This window comes from Dermacentor variabilis, unplaced genomic scaffold (genome assembly GCF_050947875.1).
Source record: "Dermacentor variabilis isolate Ectoservices unplaced genomic scaffold, ASM5094787v1 scaffold_12, whole genome shotgun sequence".
Lineage (NCBI taxonomy): Eukaryota > Metazoa > Arthropoda > Arachnida > Ixodida > Ixodidae > Dermacentor > Dermacentor variabilis.
In genome coordinates, this window is record NW_027460280.1 from 2,316,537 (window position 1) to 2,334,609 (window position 18,073).

An 18,073-nucleotide genomic window follows, 5' to 3' on the forward strand; every position below is an offset into this window, starting at 1 on the left:
TGACTCTCAATAGCATTTTCAAAACTAGAAGCTGCCATCACTTCATTAGGGAGCTCATTCCGATCGCTAATCGTGTTAGGAAAAAATGAATACTTAAACACATTGGTACGGCACTGATAAGCTCTAATTTTGTTAGCGTGGCCTCTCCTAGATGAAACGTAATGCGGCTCCTTGATGAACAGTGTTTTGTCGATACCAGTTTTACTTTTATATATATTGTAAAGGAATTTGAATCTTAGGATTTTCCTGCGTGAAGAAAGAGTTTTCCAACCCAACCCTTCCCTTATTCTGGATCCTCTGGTAGTAAAATTATAATTTCCTGTTACGAAACGTGCTGCTTGCTTTTGGACGCGTTCTATTTTTTTCTGTGAGGTTTATAGTGTATGGATCCCAGATAACGCATGCATATTCTAGAATAGGCCTGATGTTTGTTAAATACAAGGTTGCCTTCAGTGATGAAGGAGAATGCTTAAAATTTCGTCGGAAAAAGTGAAGAAGACGGTAAGCTTTCGCGCTAATTGAGTTAACATGATTAGTCCAGTCAAGCGTTTCAGAAAACGTAACTCCGAGGTACTGAACATCCTTGGCGGTACTGAGTGCAATATTATTTAGGCAATAGGAACTGGGAATTTTTTTCTTTTTCTTTGTAAACTGCACATGGTAGCATTTACCAGTATTCAGAATCATCTGACACCGCTTGCACCAAATAGAAACTTTTTCAAGGTCGTCCTGTAAGACAGACATATCGGCACAACATTTCACTGCACGATACATGACGCAGTCGTCGGCATACAGTCTAACTGTTGAATTAAGGCCTACTACTAAATGATTAATATAAACTAGGAACAAAAGAGGCCCAAGCACAGAGCCTTGAGGCACTCCCGATAGCACCTGCATTGGAGCCGAGTTTACCCCATTAAGAACAACTTGCTGTTTGCGCAGGTGTAAATAAGCCTTTATCCAGCCAAAAATATGTTCAGGAAGGCCTAGGAATGATAATGTTAAGCAAAGTAGATTGTGCGGGACGACATCAAATGCTTTCCGCAGATCTAGAAAGAGTGCATCTATCTGTTCACCATGGTCGAGGCCGAGTGCAATGTCATGAGTGAATTCGGCTATTTGTGTTACGCACGAAAAACCAGAGCGGAACCCATGCTGAGCCGAAGTGAAAAAGTTATTTGTTTGAAAATGTTTCATCAGATTAGAATACAGGACATGTTCGAGAGTCTTACAGCAAACGGAAGTTATAGATATCGGCCTGTAATTGCCTACGTGTGTACGATCACCTTCTTTAAATATCGGAGTCACGTTGGCTGTCTTCCAATCTTCGGGCAGTTTTTGATTATCTAGTGACTTGTTGAATAATATTACTAAGAAAGGTGCTATCTGTCTCGAACATTGTTTCAAAACATGATTAGAAATTCCATCAGGTCCATGAGCTGAATGCAGGTTTAGGTTAAACAACAAAGCCTCCACTCCTTCCTTGCTCACGGCAACGTTTTCCATTTCCGGTAATGGTGTCGGTGTGTAAGAAATAGCAATGCTACATGGCTTTGTAAAAACTGAATGAAAATACTTGTTGAATACTTCTGCTTTTCCTTTGTCCTCTTTAATTAGGTTACCATCATTTGTGATGGCCGGGATGCCAGTGTCATCCTTCTTGTTGCTCTTAATATACCGCCAGACCTCTTTGGGATTTGTTTTTGGTTTATCTGCTAAGGCTTGTAGATATGCATCCTTCGCAACCTTCAATTCGCTTTTAAGTTTTGTGCTGATATCCCTTAGCTTTTTGTGCATGCTTGGCTTTTTAGTTTTGCAATATATTTTGTAAGTTCGGGATTTTTTCTGAATTGATGAACGTAAATCCTTATTAATCCAGGGTTTATCCTTGCGGCGCTTAGTCGAAACCACCTTAGACGGAACGAAATCTGAGGTCAATGAAAGCAGTTTATCCCTGAATATGACCCACAGACTGTCGATGCTACTAAATGAACTGTAATGCGCAAATATAGGCAGGATATCATTTAACTCATTAGAAATAGCCTCATAATTACCCCTTTCATAAAAGAATACCTTTTTCGGCCGCATTTTGGTAAATTCTATTTTTCTGCAACGAATAGTACCTGCAACTACTTCATGGTCACTAATCCCTGGTACTGGTGCAATGAAGTCTAGATATCTTTCTGGTTACTAAAGACCAAGTCTAACACATTTCCGTCTGTACATCCAAAACGAGTAGGAAAATCAACGAACTGGAAGAGCCCATAGGTCATTATCAGCTCGCAAAATGCAGACTGAAGCAATGACCTATTATTCTGTACAGGACATAGGTCACGCCATTCAGCATCTGGCATGTTAAAATCACCAACAAGAATTATCGTTTCAAATGACAGGACTGAGAGTGACCTTGAAAGGCTGATAAATGGTTCAACAGTGTTCAAATTTGGTGGTCTGTAGAAAGAACCGACAATAAGGGCGTTCCCATCTGAAAAGCATAGTCTGCACCATACAGACTCTGAGGTATCGTCAGCTGGAAGAAATGGTGCACTTTCAATTGTGTCCCGAACTAGAACAAACACCCCCCCTCCCCGCGCATTTCGGTCCTTTCTATATGCAGCATAGGCTGATGGAAATACCTCAGAATCCGAAATGTCAGAGTCTAGCCAGGATTCGGTGGCGATAACAATGTCAGGCTTTGATATCGATAGAAGGCCTGCAAAATCATTAGTTTTATTCTTCAGGCTTCGACAGTTTACGACAATAAAAGAAAGTTGTTCGGCTCTATTTCTAGTAAATCGGGAAGAAGGCTGTGTTGTTTGCTATTGCGTACATTCTCGAACAGAACCACTAGAGCCATCCAAAATATATGTTTTCCCACCCATCACCAGCTTGTTATACCTAAGCGTGTACTTCGTTTTCCGTTCCCGTGCATATGCGAGCAGAGAATTTCTTGCCTGACGAACATGTTTACAATAATCTTCGCTTATTGAAAAGTTAGTTCCCTTAAGCTTAGAGGCAGCAGTCAAGACCCTTTGCTTATCTTTGAAAGCAGTGAACTTCACAATTACAGGCCTTTTTTCGTTAACTGCGTGTGTGCCAATTCTGTGCGCCCTCTCTATGGCGGAGGGGTTAATTTCTAGTTCGAGATTGTCTGCACAAAGCGAAATCACCTTGGACTCGGACTCGTTCCATGTTTCTTTTTCGGTGTCATCCAAACCAAAGAAAAGTAAATTATTTCTACGCGACCTGTTTTCAATATCGTCTTGTTTTGCCAATACATTGCGCACGGTATCAGCCAGATTAGTGTTGTGTGCCCGCAAACCTTCCCTTCCATTGCCCTCGGTCAGAGCTTCAACCTTTTTTGACATCTGCTCAATTTGCTAATGCAGTGTTTCCTGCTGCGACCTCAAAACTTCAAGCTCCGCGAGTATCTTCTCTTGGCCCTCTAGTAGTTTTGGTAGGCATTCTATTGCCTTTAATACTTCATGTTCCGCCTTTTCTGAAAAAGGGCCGGGATTTTCCTCAAGATCTCCGGCTATGAGTGAAAGCGCTTTCATCAAAGAAAATGTTGAACACACAGCACACTACACATCAGTCACGAGCCCAACAAGCCCCCCAGGTGACGTGTAGGGTTCCGGTACCGACATTGACATTCCGCAAATTGATCTATAATGGTAAAATTCACCAACCTGCAGAAACAGGAGCCTTAAGTGCGTGGTCCTCATGTCGACACCGGAACCCAGTTCAGCAGACCGTGGTAGCTGTTTAAATAGTCTGGCATCACGTGACGGGCCTTCCCGATATGCGGCCGCGAAGCCACTCTGAATCCAATGCGCAGTGGTCAAGTCGAGATATGGCCATGCAGCCACATCACTCGCTACTGCTGGGCACGTGCTGTCATCGCCGTTTCCCTTCCAAAGCAATGATGCCAGGTAAGCTGCGCACGCCATCGCCTCGTCTTCTCGCAGTGGTTGCAGATCAGCCGATGCATCCGATGTTGCCCCTGTGTATTTCCAAGTGATGTCCATATCGTTGTCCTTGCTGGCTCCCTCGAATTTCCACGACAAAAATCCGGCGCCGCGGACCACTCCAAGTGCCTGAAAGAGCTGCAGAAACAGGAGCCTTAAGTGCGTGGCCCTCATGTCGACACCGGAACCCCCGGTGTCGACATGAGGAATATTTTCGCTGTACTGTCTGTACACTGATGACTGCCTCCTTGCTGCCTCATGCAATTTCACTTCTTTGTCGGGAAGGTAGCCATGGACGACAGCTGTGATAGGGATGGTAACGACCGTTTTCCACTGGCACTTTTCACATACTGTGCCTTCAACACCCTGTTTTGGGCCTCAATGCCGTTATTTGTTGTCAAGACAACATCAAACTCCAGTCTGTAAGACATGACCCACAGCTCCTTTACAGACAGCCACACTGCTTCAAACTAACTGCGGAATTTTTCGTTTTTCCAATACTCTGAGGCGACAAGGACTTCAAATGCCTTGTCAAACTCATCCTGATTTGAAGCACTGGCTAAGCGTTTCATGAGTCTCAGGGCATCATCCGGATCGGATATACTGTTTTCCTTTCTGCGCAGCCACCTTTGCCATGCTTGTAGTCTATGGAAGTCACAGATCGAGATTTGACTCTCTGGGAACACTTGCTTGATGGCACTTATTTCTGCCTTGCTGTAATCTACCATCCAGTACTGTGGGGACCAGTTATCACACCACTGCTTGAAAACGTCTAAAGCATCAGCGATACAGTGGGTCGTCTCAAACTGCACGATAAACACACCAGCTGGTGTGTATCCTGACGGTGTTTTCACAACAAGCAAGAAAAGTGGTAAGGCATAATCACTAGTCTTTTGTGTTGCGTCCAGGCAAACTACTGAGCCTCCATACTTTTTAAGCATGTTTCTCATGAACTTTTCTGGAAGCAGAACAGCAACGTGTCTTCGCACTCGCTGGCAATGCTCTCTTCCACGTTGTTCGAGTCGTTGCTACCCACGCAGCTGCGTGCTGCATATGGCCGATAGAAAATGGAGGATTCGGGTTGCTCACCCTTGATCTTTTCAATAAGGATGCTAGCATTTTCTTGATCGACTGTACTGAAGCGGTCTTTCTTAAGAACAGCTTGGATCTGGTTGCTGATATCACGATGTGTTGGGAAAAAGGCCCTGCAGCGGCTATCAGGCTTTTCCTTGTTTGCAAAAAGTGCGTCGTGCACGTAATAGTGCAGACACTTTTTCACATCTGATACAGATGTAATTCCTTCCCTTGCCAACATTTGAATTCACTCAGCAATGTTCCTGTCCATGTTTTGGCTAAAAGCTTCCATGTCCTCGAAACCATGGTTACGATGGGAACCGCAGTTGGCAATTTTAATGTATATCCGCGTCTCTTTGGCCACAGTCTGCTGCTCTGCGTCAAGCACCTCCTGCAGCTGCTTGGCCTTGTCGGCTTTCAGCCGACCCTCTTTTGTCTGGCCGCATGGCTGGGGAAGGTCCACATAGAAAGTAGGCATTGTTACGTATATTGAGCATACTTTATGGTTTAAAACAGTGCGACAAGATGAGAAGAAAGTGAAGACGAGACAGAAGACAGCGCTGAACTAACAACTGGAAATTTATCTCCACTTGCCCATTATATATACAAGTGGGAAATACCAAAATAAGCACAGTGCGAAAGATAAAAGGAATACAACACATACAGCCTCGGCTTGGATGCCGAGACTGTATGTGTTGTACTCTTTATCTTTCGCACTGTTTCTTTTGCTATTTCCCACTTGTACTCGTATATATACTGGAAATAGTGGCAATAAACTTTCTGTTGTTAGTTCAGTGCTGTCTTCTGTCTCGTCTTCACCTTGTCATCATATTGGCACGCTGTTTTAACCATAATGATCATTGCTGCTTGAGCTAGTTAACCAACTAGCTCAAACAAACCTTTCATTGAGCATACGTCAACCAAGTCTAACGTGCCCCATCTTATGCCACGACAAATTTGCCTGCACTGCGCACCAAGAGCAACAGGAAAAGCCAATATTAGGGAGTTTTACCAGACCGTTCTTTAGCCCCGATAACGATACCATAACGATGCACAACGCGTGTTCAGGGCTGTTAGAGGGGAGAGAAGGCATCCTTATCGGATCCCTCTACTAAATCTTCCTACTATCACCAGAAGTAGAAGCAATGATAGTGAACGTCAGCTACAAATTTCTCACGAGCTACTGCAAGGACAATGTAGTAATGTTTTAAAACTGCTTGTTTCGTGTCTGCTTGCAGACACAAATGCCATGATAAAGGTGCCCAGAAAATAACCTGCAAACATTTTTTACTTGTGGTTGCACATTACGTACCTGGAAATCTGGGTACAATTCAATCCACTTCAAATTCATTGTTGCTGCACACCCTTTATTCTTTGTGCCTTGGAGGTTGACTCGCTTCTTCTCGTACACCTCCTTCGGCCAGTCAGCGGTGCTTGAACCCTGTAAATGAAATCAAGAATATTTATTTCTGGTGTAAACCTAAAGTAACGTAACCTAACGTAACATAAAGTAAATCCTCTTTACACTGCCTGTACACAATCTTTAAATTTGGAACGCTGCTGGATATCTGCATGAGACTGAAACGTTCGCAAGTGCATCACCATGTAACATACCTGGTCTTTGTTTTTCTCTCGAGTCTTTTTGTAGTATTCCGTTCCAAATATGCAGACTTTGACGGTTTCTTTGACAAACACAAACGGTACATTGTCTAGAGAGATTCTGCACCCGGAGTGGATCATGGAGAAGACGACATTGGCTGAAAATAAACAGTAAAGACGATTTAATGAAGGTGCCTAGATTTATGCATGGCACAGGGCAATATCAAATCTAGTTTTAGTTTGTGTAATGCAATGGCAGCAAAGAAACTAAGATGCACTGCCTCTAGCAAGAAAATCTGGCTCTCCTCAACGAGAATAGTAATTATCACTATTATTATTAATTACCCATACTTTTTGTATGGTTTTAAGAAGTGAGAACTTAAAAGCAGCACGAACATGCTACACTTTGGTTGGGCCTTGGGATTTTAATATAATACGACAAAAAGCTCGACGCTGCAGCTTCAGCTCATATACAGAGTTCAACATCAGGCCTATGCCTTGCTCTAGACGTCCAATTCACACTTCTAGCAGGACCACGGATGGCACACACGGCCGTGTCACGACATGGAGTACAGCCCCACCGCAAATAGTGTCTCGTGTTGCGCGCGATTGCTTTTTCAATGTTCAAAAAAAAGCGCAGATGCATACAAAACAAACGCCCAAGCGCAGCTCTGTCTTGAATTCAAATCAAATATGTAAAGAGCACAGGGGCAGACCTTTCATTTTTTGTATTCGTGGTTACCTTGCGTGCGCGGTTGTAATCATGACTGAAAACCGAAAAATAACAGTTGTTAATTTTACGTTTATCGGAATTTCTGAAAATCGGGTCATGTCGCGGTAACCATAACAATACTCCACTCAAACCGAATTAAATAGGTGCTAGGGGAACTCTGAACCGGTAACCAGAACAATATATAACCCCATCTTCAAAAAGGCGAATCAAGATGAATCAATTGTCTAGTGTTGCGCACTAACCGCAACTGAAAACAAGTCGTTCTGCCAGGTTGAGTCCCTGGTTAAAATTACTACTTCGTTTTACAATGATAAATCTATGCGCAGAGCGAAACATTAAGAAGCAGTCGATACTACTTACATTTAGACGGCTTGTTCAGGTCTCTTGATGTCCGCACAGCATACCTCTCGTTGACGGCAGCCAAGGACCTCTCAAAAAGCTTAAGCTCATCGTCTGACTTCAGGTAGCCATGGGAGTAGCCGTCTTCATGATGATGTAACCCTTCGAGGTACTTTTCGATCACCTTCTGTCGGTCAGGCTCGCTCATCGTTGCGTTCCGTGTGAAACAAAACAATGCACGCCGCAAATAACTTCGCGCTCACGTGGGGTGAGCTGATCCGAACTGAAGCGCCGCACACCGACCGCGCCGCCAAACAGAAGGGAAAAAAAAAGAAAATGGTGATACGTCATCGATGCGAGGCTCCACCCCTGCACGGATTTGTTGTGAAAACAGTCGCACCCCAAAATGCTCCGCTGCTGATCGCAGTGGCGATAGGGCTCTCGGAGGAACACCCCACAAAAAAATTATTGTTTTGAGTTTTGGTTTTACACGGGAAAAACACGCTTTACTTTGTGGGATCAATTGACGACGGCAGGGCCGAAAGGGTACAGCTCTGACTGAGCCAGCAACCGTAAGCGACATTGATGTCTGCCACAGAGTGAAAACCAGGAAGAATTCTTCTTCTTCAAACATAATAGTGCAATTTAAGTGCCACTCAAAGCGTGACGCCTTTGTGTTCAAAGAAAGGAAAACTAGGCTCTCGACAGATGACATCGGTCGCTCAAGTAATGAGCCAGTATTTGTTAACGAGCATATGTGCCCTACTCTGAAGAAGTTGCTTGGAATGGCAATTAGTAAGAAAAAGGCATGCAATGGAAATTCGTATGGACAAGGGATGGAAAGAACTTGGCTCGAAAGGATGAACAGTCTACAGTACTCCGCGGAAGCACTGAAACTGACATTGCAAAACTAGTTTGAGTGAATGGCGTCACGCCTTTGAACATCACTCCTATGCATCATGGCATTGCAACGCGAAGACGTTAGCAGTCTTGCAGCTTCCTAAAGCGATATTGGACTAACGTGCTTCCATCTAAACATCAGATCTGCCTACCATAAACAGGACTTGCTAAACATCTTCTTGGACCAATTTTGCTTTAAATTAGACATAATTATGCTGACCGAAACGTGGTTTCATTCGGACTGCGATGCCATAGAGATTAATAATTACCAGACTTTTCGTCTAAACCGCCAAGACAAACGTGGTAGAACCGTGCTACTGAATATCAAAAAGTGCGTTACTTGTGACCTACTTCATAAATATTGATTTGTAACACATGGTGCAGAGTGCGTTGCTATTGTATCACAGAAATATGCTCTAGCTGTAATGTACCGCCCTCCAGGTGGAGTTGTGGATACATTCATTGTGTATTTGGAAGTTTTATTGAACTATGCAAGGGAAAACGACCTGGTACTATTACTGGGAGGTGATTTTAACATCGACATCCTGATTTACTGAAACGCTCAACACAAGTTACAGGCAATGCTATCTTCATACTGTTCGACTAATGTGATTAGCGATTTTGCACGAGTGACAAAGACAACGAATACATCAATTGACCTATTTATAACAAACCTACCAGAGCACAAGGTTATTGGTGGTGTATTGGCATCACGCATTAGTGATCACTTACCTATTTTTGGTTGGCAAAAGTGCTCAATCGAGACCGTACGACACTTCCACAAACCAAGAAAATTCAAGATATTTGCGAAAAAAATATTGCAGAACTTTCGCAATCGCCTTGTAAAAATAAAATGGGATGCCGTATACATCTCTTACACCTCTGATGATGCATATGACGAATTGTTGCGCCTATTTCTTGATGCATACTAGAAGTCCTTTCCATATATCATACACAAAAAAGTAAAAAAGCGCACAAGCCTTGGATAAATAAGGAATGCCTTAAAATGATTAAAACGAAAGAAAAGCTTTTTAACAGGTTGCTCCAAACGCGTAACACTGATGACTGGGACATATTTCGGACACACAGAAACAAAACTAATGCCTTATGATAGAATACAAAGCGAAACTATCTCTACAGTTACTTCGATATCGGGAGAAAACAGAAATTGGACCTAATGTGGAAGAAACAATGAGCTACTAAATCGGCTACCAAAAACTGCAGAGGTTGGTGAAATAACGCTGAACAATGAACTTAAATAGGGACCTGAATTAGCGGAAGAATTTAATTACTACTTCATAAATCTAGTCACTAGCTCTCATTCTCCGGAGGTAGTAAATGGGATCTCGAGAAATTCTACGAGCATATATACGAATCCCACAACTGAGAGTGAAAGAAATAACGTGTACAAATCTCTCAACAACAGCTTAACGTGTGATATTGACAACATTCAAATGAGGTCAATAGAGCATGTTCTTGACATCATACTGCCACAGCTCATGCATATTTATAATCTAGCTCTCTCGGCAGGTGTTTTTCTGAAGAAAAGTCAAATAGCAAAAGTTATTACTATATTTAAAGGCGGAGAAAAAACAACTTATCAAATTAGAGGCCGATATCTATACTGGCCGTCTTCTCCAAATGTTTAGAAAAAATCATGTACGCTAGAATAATTGCGTCTGCCAACAAGTACGATTTGATTATCAAAAAAGGCAGGTGTACAGAACTTGCACGTGTCATGCAAAAAGAAATAATTCCAAAAGCCTTCGATGAAAAAAGCCTAATAGCTGGTATATATATCGACTTTTCGAAGGCGTTCGATCGTCTAAACCACTTAACACTAACTAAAAATTTGAATTATATGGAATTAGAGGCACATCGCTCGTGCTCATAACATCCTACCTGCAACATAGAATGCAATGTATTTGCATTCAGGGAAACTTATCTCCGTGCAAAGCAGTTACCTCAGGTGTCCCCCAAGTGAGCATACTTGGACCGCTTCTATTTAATTTCTATATAAATGACATTACACAAGGTAACCACGGCGCAGAGTATATAACTTACGCAGATGATACAATTTCTTTTCGCAGTCATCGTTATGAAACTCTTCAACGTAATAATAATGAAGCTCTCCGCGATCTACGCAAGTGGAGCATAATAAATTCGCTTGAAATTAACATAGCTATAACAAAAGCTATTATCTTCACACCTCGACAGTCCCCTGAAGCACCCACTCTGAATCTAATCTTAGGGAATTCTCGTATAGAGATTGTTGACTCCGTAAAGTCACTTGGTGTAGTTTTCCAAAAGCATCTCTCTTGGGGCATCCATGTTAACCATGTTGCTACGCAGATTGCAAAGGCAGTAGGAATTCTGGCGAAATTCAAGTTCCACTTACCAGCAGCTGTCAAACATCATATTTATAACGAACTATTTTTTTCACATTTAAAATATTGCTGTTTAGTGTGGGGCACAACCAAACCACGCTAAAGAACCTGAACCAGCAGCTTATATTACAAAAGAAAGCACTTCGTCACATTGCATGTGTTATGAAAACTGCGCACACAAAACCTCTATTTATAAAATACAATCTTGTAACTGTGCGTAAATTGAACCCTTTAAATGTGGCCAGAAAATATAAATACGATTCAGACGGACTTCTACGTACACTTTCAGAGTTCACACTATTCACAAGATCTTACGATTCACGCAGTGATGACATCTGGAAAATACCCTTTACACGCCTTATATTAACAAAACAAATGCTTCGTTACAGGCTTTCAAAGCTGTTAAACGAACTTCCTCAATACGGAATGATATTAGAAACAGCTAGAAATCGTGCAATCAAGGCATTTTTTGTATCGAAAGATTGATGAATTTCTGCTGTGTGAAAGCTACACATTATGTATACTTTTATTGCAGATTTCCGAATTAGTTTTTTGCAGTGCTAAAATTGTATAAAGCATCGATGAATTTATTCTCAATAATGCCTCAGGGGATTATCATTGCACAATGCGTACACACATTTTGAATTTCCACGATCTCACTGTAGGCGATCTAAACAGGGGCTCGAAGCTTCTGAAGTGGATAGATCCACTTTTTTCGAGCTTTCGGTTTCTACAAAAGAACAGATTTGTGCATGGAATAAAGTTTTTTTCATTGATTCATTGATTGCTTGACTTTCTGAAAGTCCAGTCAATGGAGTTGGCCCTAATAATGCAAGGAGAGTTTATAACTACGGCTCCTGATGCAAAATAGGTAGCCTTAGGCATATATCCGAATCGTACAAAAGCAATCGCTGGCGTTCATCATATTACACTTCTAGCTTAGCTAGAGCAACAGGGAATACGTGGTCATGCGAAAATGCTTTGTCCTCCTATCTCCAGCATAGGTCTCAGTGCGTTAGCCATAACTGTTCAAAGTCGAAACTAAAACCTATGCCACATGGTCTGCCACAAGGGAGCATTCTCGGGCCATTTTATTGTTTATATGAATTATATTTTTTCCACAGCCCAAAATATCAAATAGATTGGATATGCAAACGATATCATCCTTTTTTTCAGGGACACAATTCGGCACACTCTCGTTAAATGTGCAAACGCTTTGCTCCAAGATATCTTAAACTGGTGCGATAGAAATTGCCTAAGAATGAATACTAAGAAAACACAAGGGATCACCTTTTGCATAATGCGTAAGACCCTAAATCTTGAAAATATGTATCTAAAGAATGACGAAAATACAATATTATGTGACATAAAAACAGTCATAATTTCTGAAAACCTACTTTGCAACAAACCATGAGTTTCTCTGAGATAAGATAAACAAAGTAACGGGTCTGTAACACATACACCAACATGTCTTACCCACTATTGTGAAACAAAGTGCACATAATTCTTTATTTCTCTCTGCATAAAAAAATTCTCACCTGGTATGGGTAACAACGTCAAAGCAATACATCTCTAAATTAAAATTAATCGAAAACGCGCAATGCCTCTGATAAATACTTGCGAATATTTTTTGGAATACAAATTGATGTTGGTTGAATTTATTTACAAATTTCGCCTGGTATGTATGTACAACTCCGCATTGGAAAAATGAAATGTTCGTTACATGAACTTGTCATCGTCCTCTTCGATGGACTGCGAGTGCCAAACTTTCTGAGCTACGGGCCGACCTTGTTGAGATGTTATCTCTACAGGAAACAATTTGATCTGTGCTTCACTTGTGGTAGGGTAGGACACCGCTCGGACGTGTACCCCTTGCCGGACTCTGTTCAGTGTAGAGCGTGTGGAGCCCTCAACCCACGAGCGGACCACGTTTGCACACCCAAGTTCAAGTTCTCTGGAGGAGACCATCCCAACGGAGACAAGGCGTGCAAGCAGAGATTTCTAACACCCTATGTGGTACGGGCTCGATGAAGAGAACGCAGCCGGTCGCGATCGGCCACGAGGGAGAGAAGCCACTGCAAGTCGGGAGGAGCGCAGGTGCGCTTAGAAGATGGAACACCTGGTGCCAATCCTGGTGCTACCTGGTGCCAAGTTGGGACCTCCAGGGCGGATAAAGTCAAAGGTACGGTGAGAATCATCGGTGGCGCCGCCACCCCGGCGCAGACTGAAAGCAATGATGTCAGAATAGAACAGTTGATTAGGGAGGTAAGCTCTTTGCGGACAGCTAACGAAGAGCTGACCAAACAGGCAGTATAACTCAAAAAGAAGGCACAGCCGAGCCTTGCCAGCGTAGCAGTAGCCAGACCAGTAGGTCAAAGCAACGAACCAAGTGAGGGAGACAACTCCCCCGCCCCGAAGAAAAGAGCAGTAAGCACCGAAACTGACTCGGTTCTTTTAGTCCTCATCGAGCTGAAAGAGGTAATTAAAGAAATTAGAGAGACGACGGAAATGACTTACCTTAAAGTGGATAAACTATGGAAATGAAATTTAACGGCCGAACAGCGATTCACGAAACTCGAAACGAGATGCGACGAGAAATAATTCATGCCGTCAGAATCAGAAAGCGTCAAATCGCTTTCCTTTACGTCAGGGAGCGCTCTAAAGAGATCGATCGCGGGTAATAGCAAAATTAACCCATCTAATCATAATGGATAGCGCTTACAGTTTTAGTGTGTGGCAGTGGAATTGTCGCGGATTCCTCAACAAAAATGTATCACTGCGCCAATTAATTAGATTGATGTGGGTAAATCCAAAAGTAATTATCCTGCAGGAAACTTTAGCGGACGAAGTCAAGCTAACCAGGTACAAAATCGGTATGTAGAGAAAAAGATTGCAGGAGGGCTTTGGCAACACTCGTTGACCAAAAGCTACCCTTTATCGAACACGATATATCCCTCTCGGATTGCATAAAGTCGAGTATACCCTAGTAGAAGTCGTACTCAAAAAGCACAAGGGTAGGGCGCAGAGTATTTTCTGCCTAAACATTTATAGCAATCCCACCGACAAGAAACAAAGCTTTAGGGCACTTTTCAACAAGGCACTCCCAGCCGCAAAGAGCTCCACGCTCATCAACAGAGGGCACTTTATTGGTCCCTACCACGCGTGCGGATACGCTTGGAGAACAAAGAAAAGCGAGGGGTTATGGGACCTTCCCACGGACCTGCGACTATGCCTGATCACCGATCCGGCTTTCTCCACCCGCTGCGGCACGTCCACGTGTAGGGACTCTACAGCCGACCTCACTTTTGTCAACAAATCGAAACAAGCCGGTTGGGAAAACTCGGGCACCGATCTAGCCAGCGACCAGTATATCATACACATAGATATAGGCATGCCGAAACAAGAGACTAGAACCTTTCGGTGCACAGACTGGGACCTTTTTAGGAAAGTTAGAGCGAAGAGACTAGAATCGGAACCGATAGAAGGGGGCAGACAGTTCTTCCAGACCTGGGTCAACCAGCTCGAAGAGGACCTCAGGGAGGCCACTAAAGAAATTAAGACCGAAGAAAACATAGCGAGCATAGACAGTAGGCTTGGCATCTGATCGAGGCCAAACAATCCATCCTGCAAGAATGGAAAACGCAAGGACTGAACCGAAAGCTCAAGAAAAAGATAGCTTTGCTAAACAGACAGATCGAGGTGCATTCGAGAACACTAGTAAAACTACAGTGGGGTGAAGTTTGCCACTTTATAGACGGCAGAATCAAACATGGGGGCAGTTGGAACATCCTCGCACACCTATTGAACGAGAGCGAAACTAAGTCAAACAAGAGAACGGCAATTACAAAACTAGTACATCAAGTTAGCCAGTATAGGATTCAGGAGGTAGTCATGCGACAGCTCGCGGACAAATATCTCCCGCTCAAACAACCGGGCGACATCGAGGAACGCGTAGAGTACATGGGAGGACCGTGCGACGAAATGAACTGCGATTTCACCGAGGGTGAGGTACGGGCCGCCCTCCACGGTCTCTCTAGTAGATCGGCAGTCGGAACCGACGGTATTACTAATAAACTCTTAATGAAGCTATACCATGACTCGATCACTTTCTTGACGGATCATTTCACCGACTTGTGGAGAAAGGGAGACTATCCGGAGGAATGAAAGATGGCCAACACCATCCTCATATCCAAATCGGGGGAACCGCTCCATCTGGATAACCTACGTCCAATATCGCTTACATCATGCACGGGTAAAGCTACGGAACACATTATTCTCAACAGACTCACTAGATACTTCGAGAAAAATGACATACTCCCGTACAACGTGATCAGTTTCCGCCCCGGGCTATCAACTCAGGACGCCATGCTCCTGATCAAACACCAGCTCATACAAGTTAGCCCGGTGCCCGCGAGAGCGATCCTGGGACTAGACTTCGAAAAAGATTTTGATCCCATAGAGCACAAGGCCATCCTCGAGGTCGTGTCCGAGCTGGGGTTGGGCGAGAAACTATTCAGCGTAGTCAAGGCGTTTCTGGGCGGCAGGCAAGCGAGCCTCACGCTAGGAGAAATAATATCGAAGGTGATGAACCTGGGAAACAGGGCACCCCGCTCGGGGCCGTGCTTTCGCCAATGTTATTCAATATAGCAATGACCAGAGTCGCGAGGAAACTGGAGAGTATAAAAGGTACACACTTTGCAATATAAGCTGATGACATAACCATATGGACCGCCAACAGTAACGTAGGCCAAACGGAGACCAGACTGCAGGAGAGCATACACACCATGGAAAGCACACTAGGCGAGATGGGACTAAACTGTTCGGCGGCAAAGTCGAAGCTTTTGGTGCTACAACATCTAGGCAGGGGTCGAAAACCCAGGGCCTACCCTGGGGAGTAACCCAAGATTATCTTATGCTGTCACGACGGATCCCCGCTCAAGCAGGTCGAAAATATTAGTTTTAGGCTTCCACATAGCAGCGGAAGGCCTCAACCTGAATGTCATTTAACACATTTCAAACAAGACGGACCAAGTCATCAGGTTACTAAGGAGAATCAGCAAAAGACACAGGGGCCTGGGTGAGGACAGCGCTCTAAGTCTGGTGCACGCCTTCGCTCTCTGTCACTTCACCTACCTGGCAGGTCTATTTAAATGGTCGCAGGCCGAGCTGAACAAGCTCAACACTATGATCAGAAAGTTAGTCAAGGCTATCCTAGGTATACCCATCAGCACCTCGAACATGAAGCTCATGGACTTAGGCGTACACAATATGAAAGAAGATATGACAGAAGCGCAACAGATGGCGCAGCAGGAAAGACTGACGAAAACGCGAGTGGGCAGGCATATAGTCAAAGCGACAGGGACAGACCCCAATAGATGGAGGAACCAGAAGGAGGCCGAGGTAGAGTTGAGCGCGGACCTTTGAGACGTGATCAGAACTACCTCCCTCCCGTGAAATATGCACCCGGAACACAATGTTAGCAGGAGAGAAGCGAGACCGAAAGCTTTGTTGAGAGAAATTGAACAGCTAGGACAACGACCGGCCCTCGTAGACGCTGCCTGGGTCAAAGGGAAAGAGGCCTACACGGCCGTGGTGATCGACAGCCTAGGCAAGATACGGGACGCCGTCACCATCTTCACTAACGACTTCACGCTGGTGGTGCAAGCCGTTATTGCTTTAGCCAGCAGGAACCGTAAATGGTCTTTCATTTATAGCGATTCCAATGCAGCAATTAAGAGCTTTGACAAAGGCTATGTCCCTGGGACTGCGCCTAAAATTACCGACCAGGTCGAGACTATCAAAGCTGAAATGCAATAGTTTCCTTAACATTTGGGACAAGTGGACGAGACTCGGCTCAACCTCAATTAGGTGACAAACGACCTGCCACGAGGACTTGCTTGCCGTGCCGGTCAGAACCGAACTGACGCCCACTACCATTCCGTGGAGCATAAAGATCATGTAGTAATTTACAACGACACTAGTACTACTACTACTACTTGGGGCGTAGGCAATTCCCATTTCCACACGTGAAATTGAACAGGGCCCAGGCAATTACGCTACGTTTACTACAAACCGCGACGTACCCCAATCCGTATTTCGTAAATAAAATTCACCGTTAAAGAGAAATTAGGAAGGAATGTAACGTGTGCGATGGCATCATTGACATCAGACACATGCTGGCGGACTGTCCCGCGACTCTCGCCGTCCCCGTAGAAAAATGGCATTACTGACACAAGATGATATCAAGCTCTTCTTATCAAGATCAACTACGGGCTGGCCAGAGGGTCGACGATGGCGCCATAAGGCTCGGCCTGACGGTGCCCACGTGGACGCGGCCCGCCTCGGTCTGAAAAGACAGGGCTTCAGGACTCTATTATAGCTGTGTGAATGAATGAGTGAATGAATGAATGAACTTGTTTAACCTTAACTATCGCGCAATTCCATATGATACGAGACATAGACCTTTGCTTGGGACGCTTTGCTCGTACAAATTATGGGCGGCAATCGGTTTCATACAGCATTTTCATTCATGTCTTATGATAATAGACCCCTGGATGAATGTTGATTGCTCTTGTGATATATATATTCAGACTGGCTGATCTTGATGTGCTTATTTCTTTTTCCAATTTTGCCGTCTTATTCTGTATTTTATTTCTCTAATTTCGTCGAGATACCGGTTTATTGCTGTTGCATTTTTTTATATGTCGACCATTGTGCTTTTTCAACTGAGCATATTGCCTGCCTGTACATTTTATTTACTCTATTACAATTTTTCTTCGCACTTTTTGTGTCTCTGGTGCAGTTCATGGATTTATGTCAAGCTACCTTGTACATATGCCAATCTCAGCTCACTCTGCTCACTGCCGAATTGTAACATGTGGGACCGGGCTCAGCCTAGCTGCAGTTAAGCTGCTTTTCCCCCGATACCTGTATTATTCTCTTCAACAGAATAATAGTTTCATTGCTTAATTGATTGATTGATTAATTAATTTACTAATTTATTTTACGAAGCACCACAAGGTAACAAGCACGATGCACTGCAAGCCACGCTTCGCAGTGCTGCATTCGTAATC

At 43.7% G+C, this 18,073-nt stretch overlaps 2 protein-coding genes across 2 annotated transcripts in view; both read right to left on the minus strand.

Annotated features, from left to right (window-relative positions):
- LOC142565970 (uncharacterized) overlaps positions 1-18,073 on the minus strand; it is a 118,610-nt gene that overhangs the window by 40,388 nt on the left and 60,149 nt on the right. The gene's annotated exons all lie outside the window — the stretch shown is intronic.
- LOC142566208 (uncharacterized) lies at positions 5,290-7,981 on the minus strand. Its single transcript, XM_075677050.1, has 3 exons — positions 7,735-7,981; positions 6,579-6,799; positions 5,290-5,490 (listed from the first exon to the last, which is right to left on the minus strand). The coding sequence occupies exons 1-3, from the start codon at positions 7,919-7,921 to the stop codon at positions 5,290-5,292; spliced, it is 609 nt and encodes a 202-aa protein (XP_075533165.1). The 5' UTR covers positions 7,922-7,981.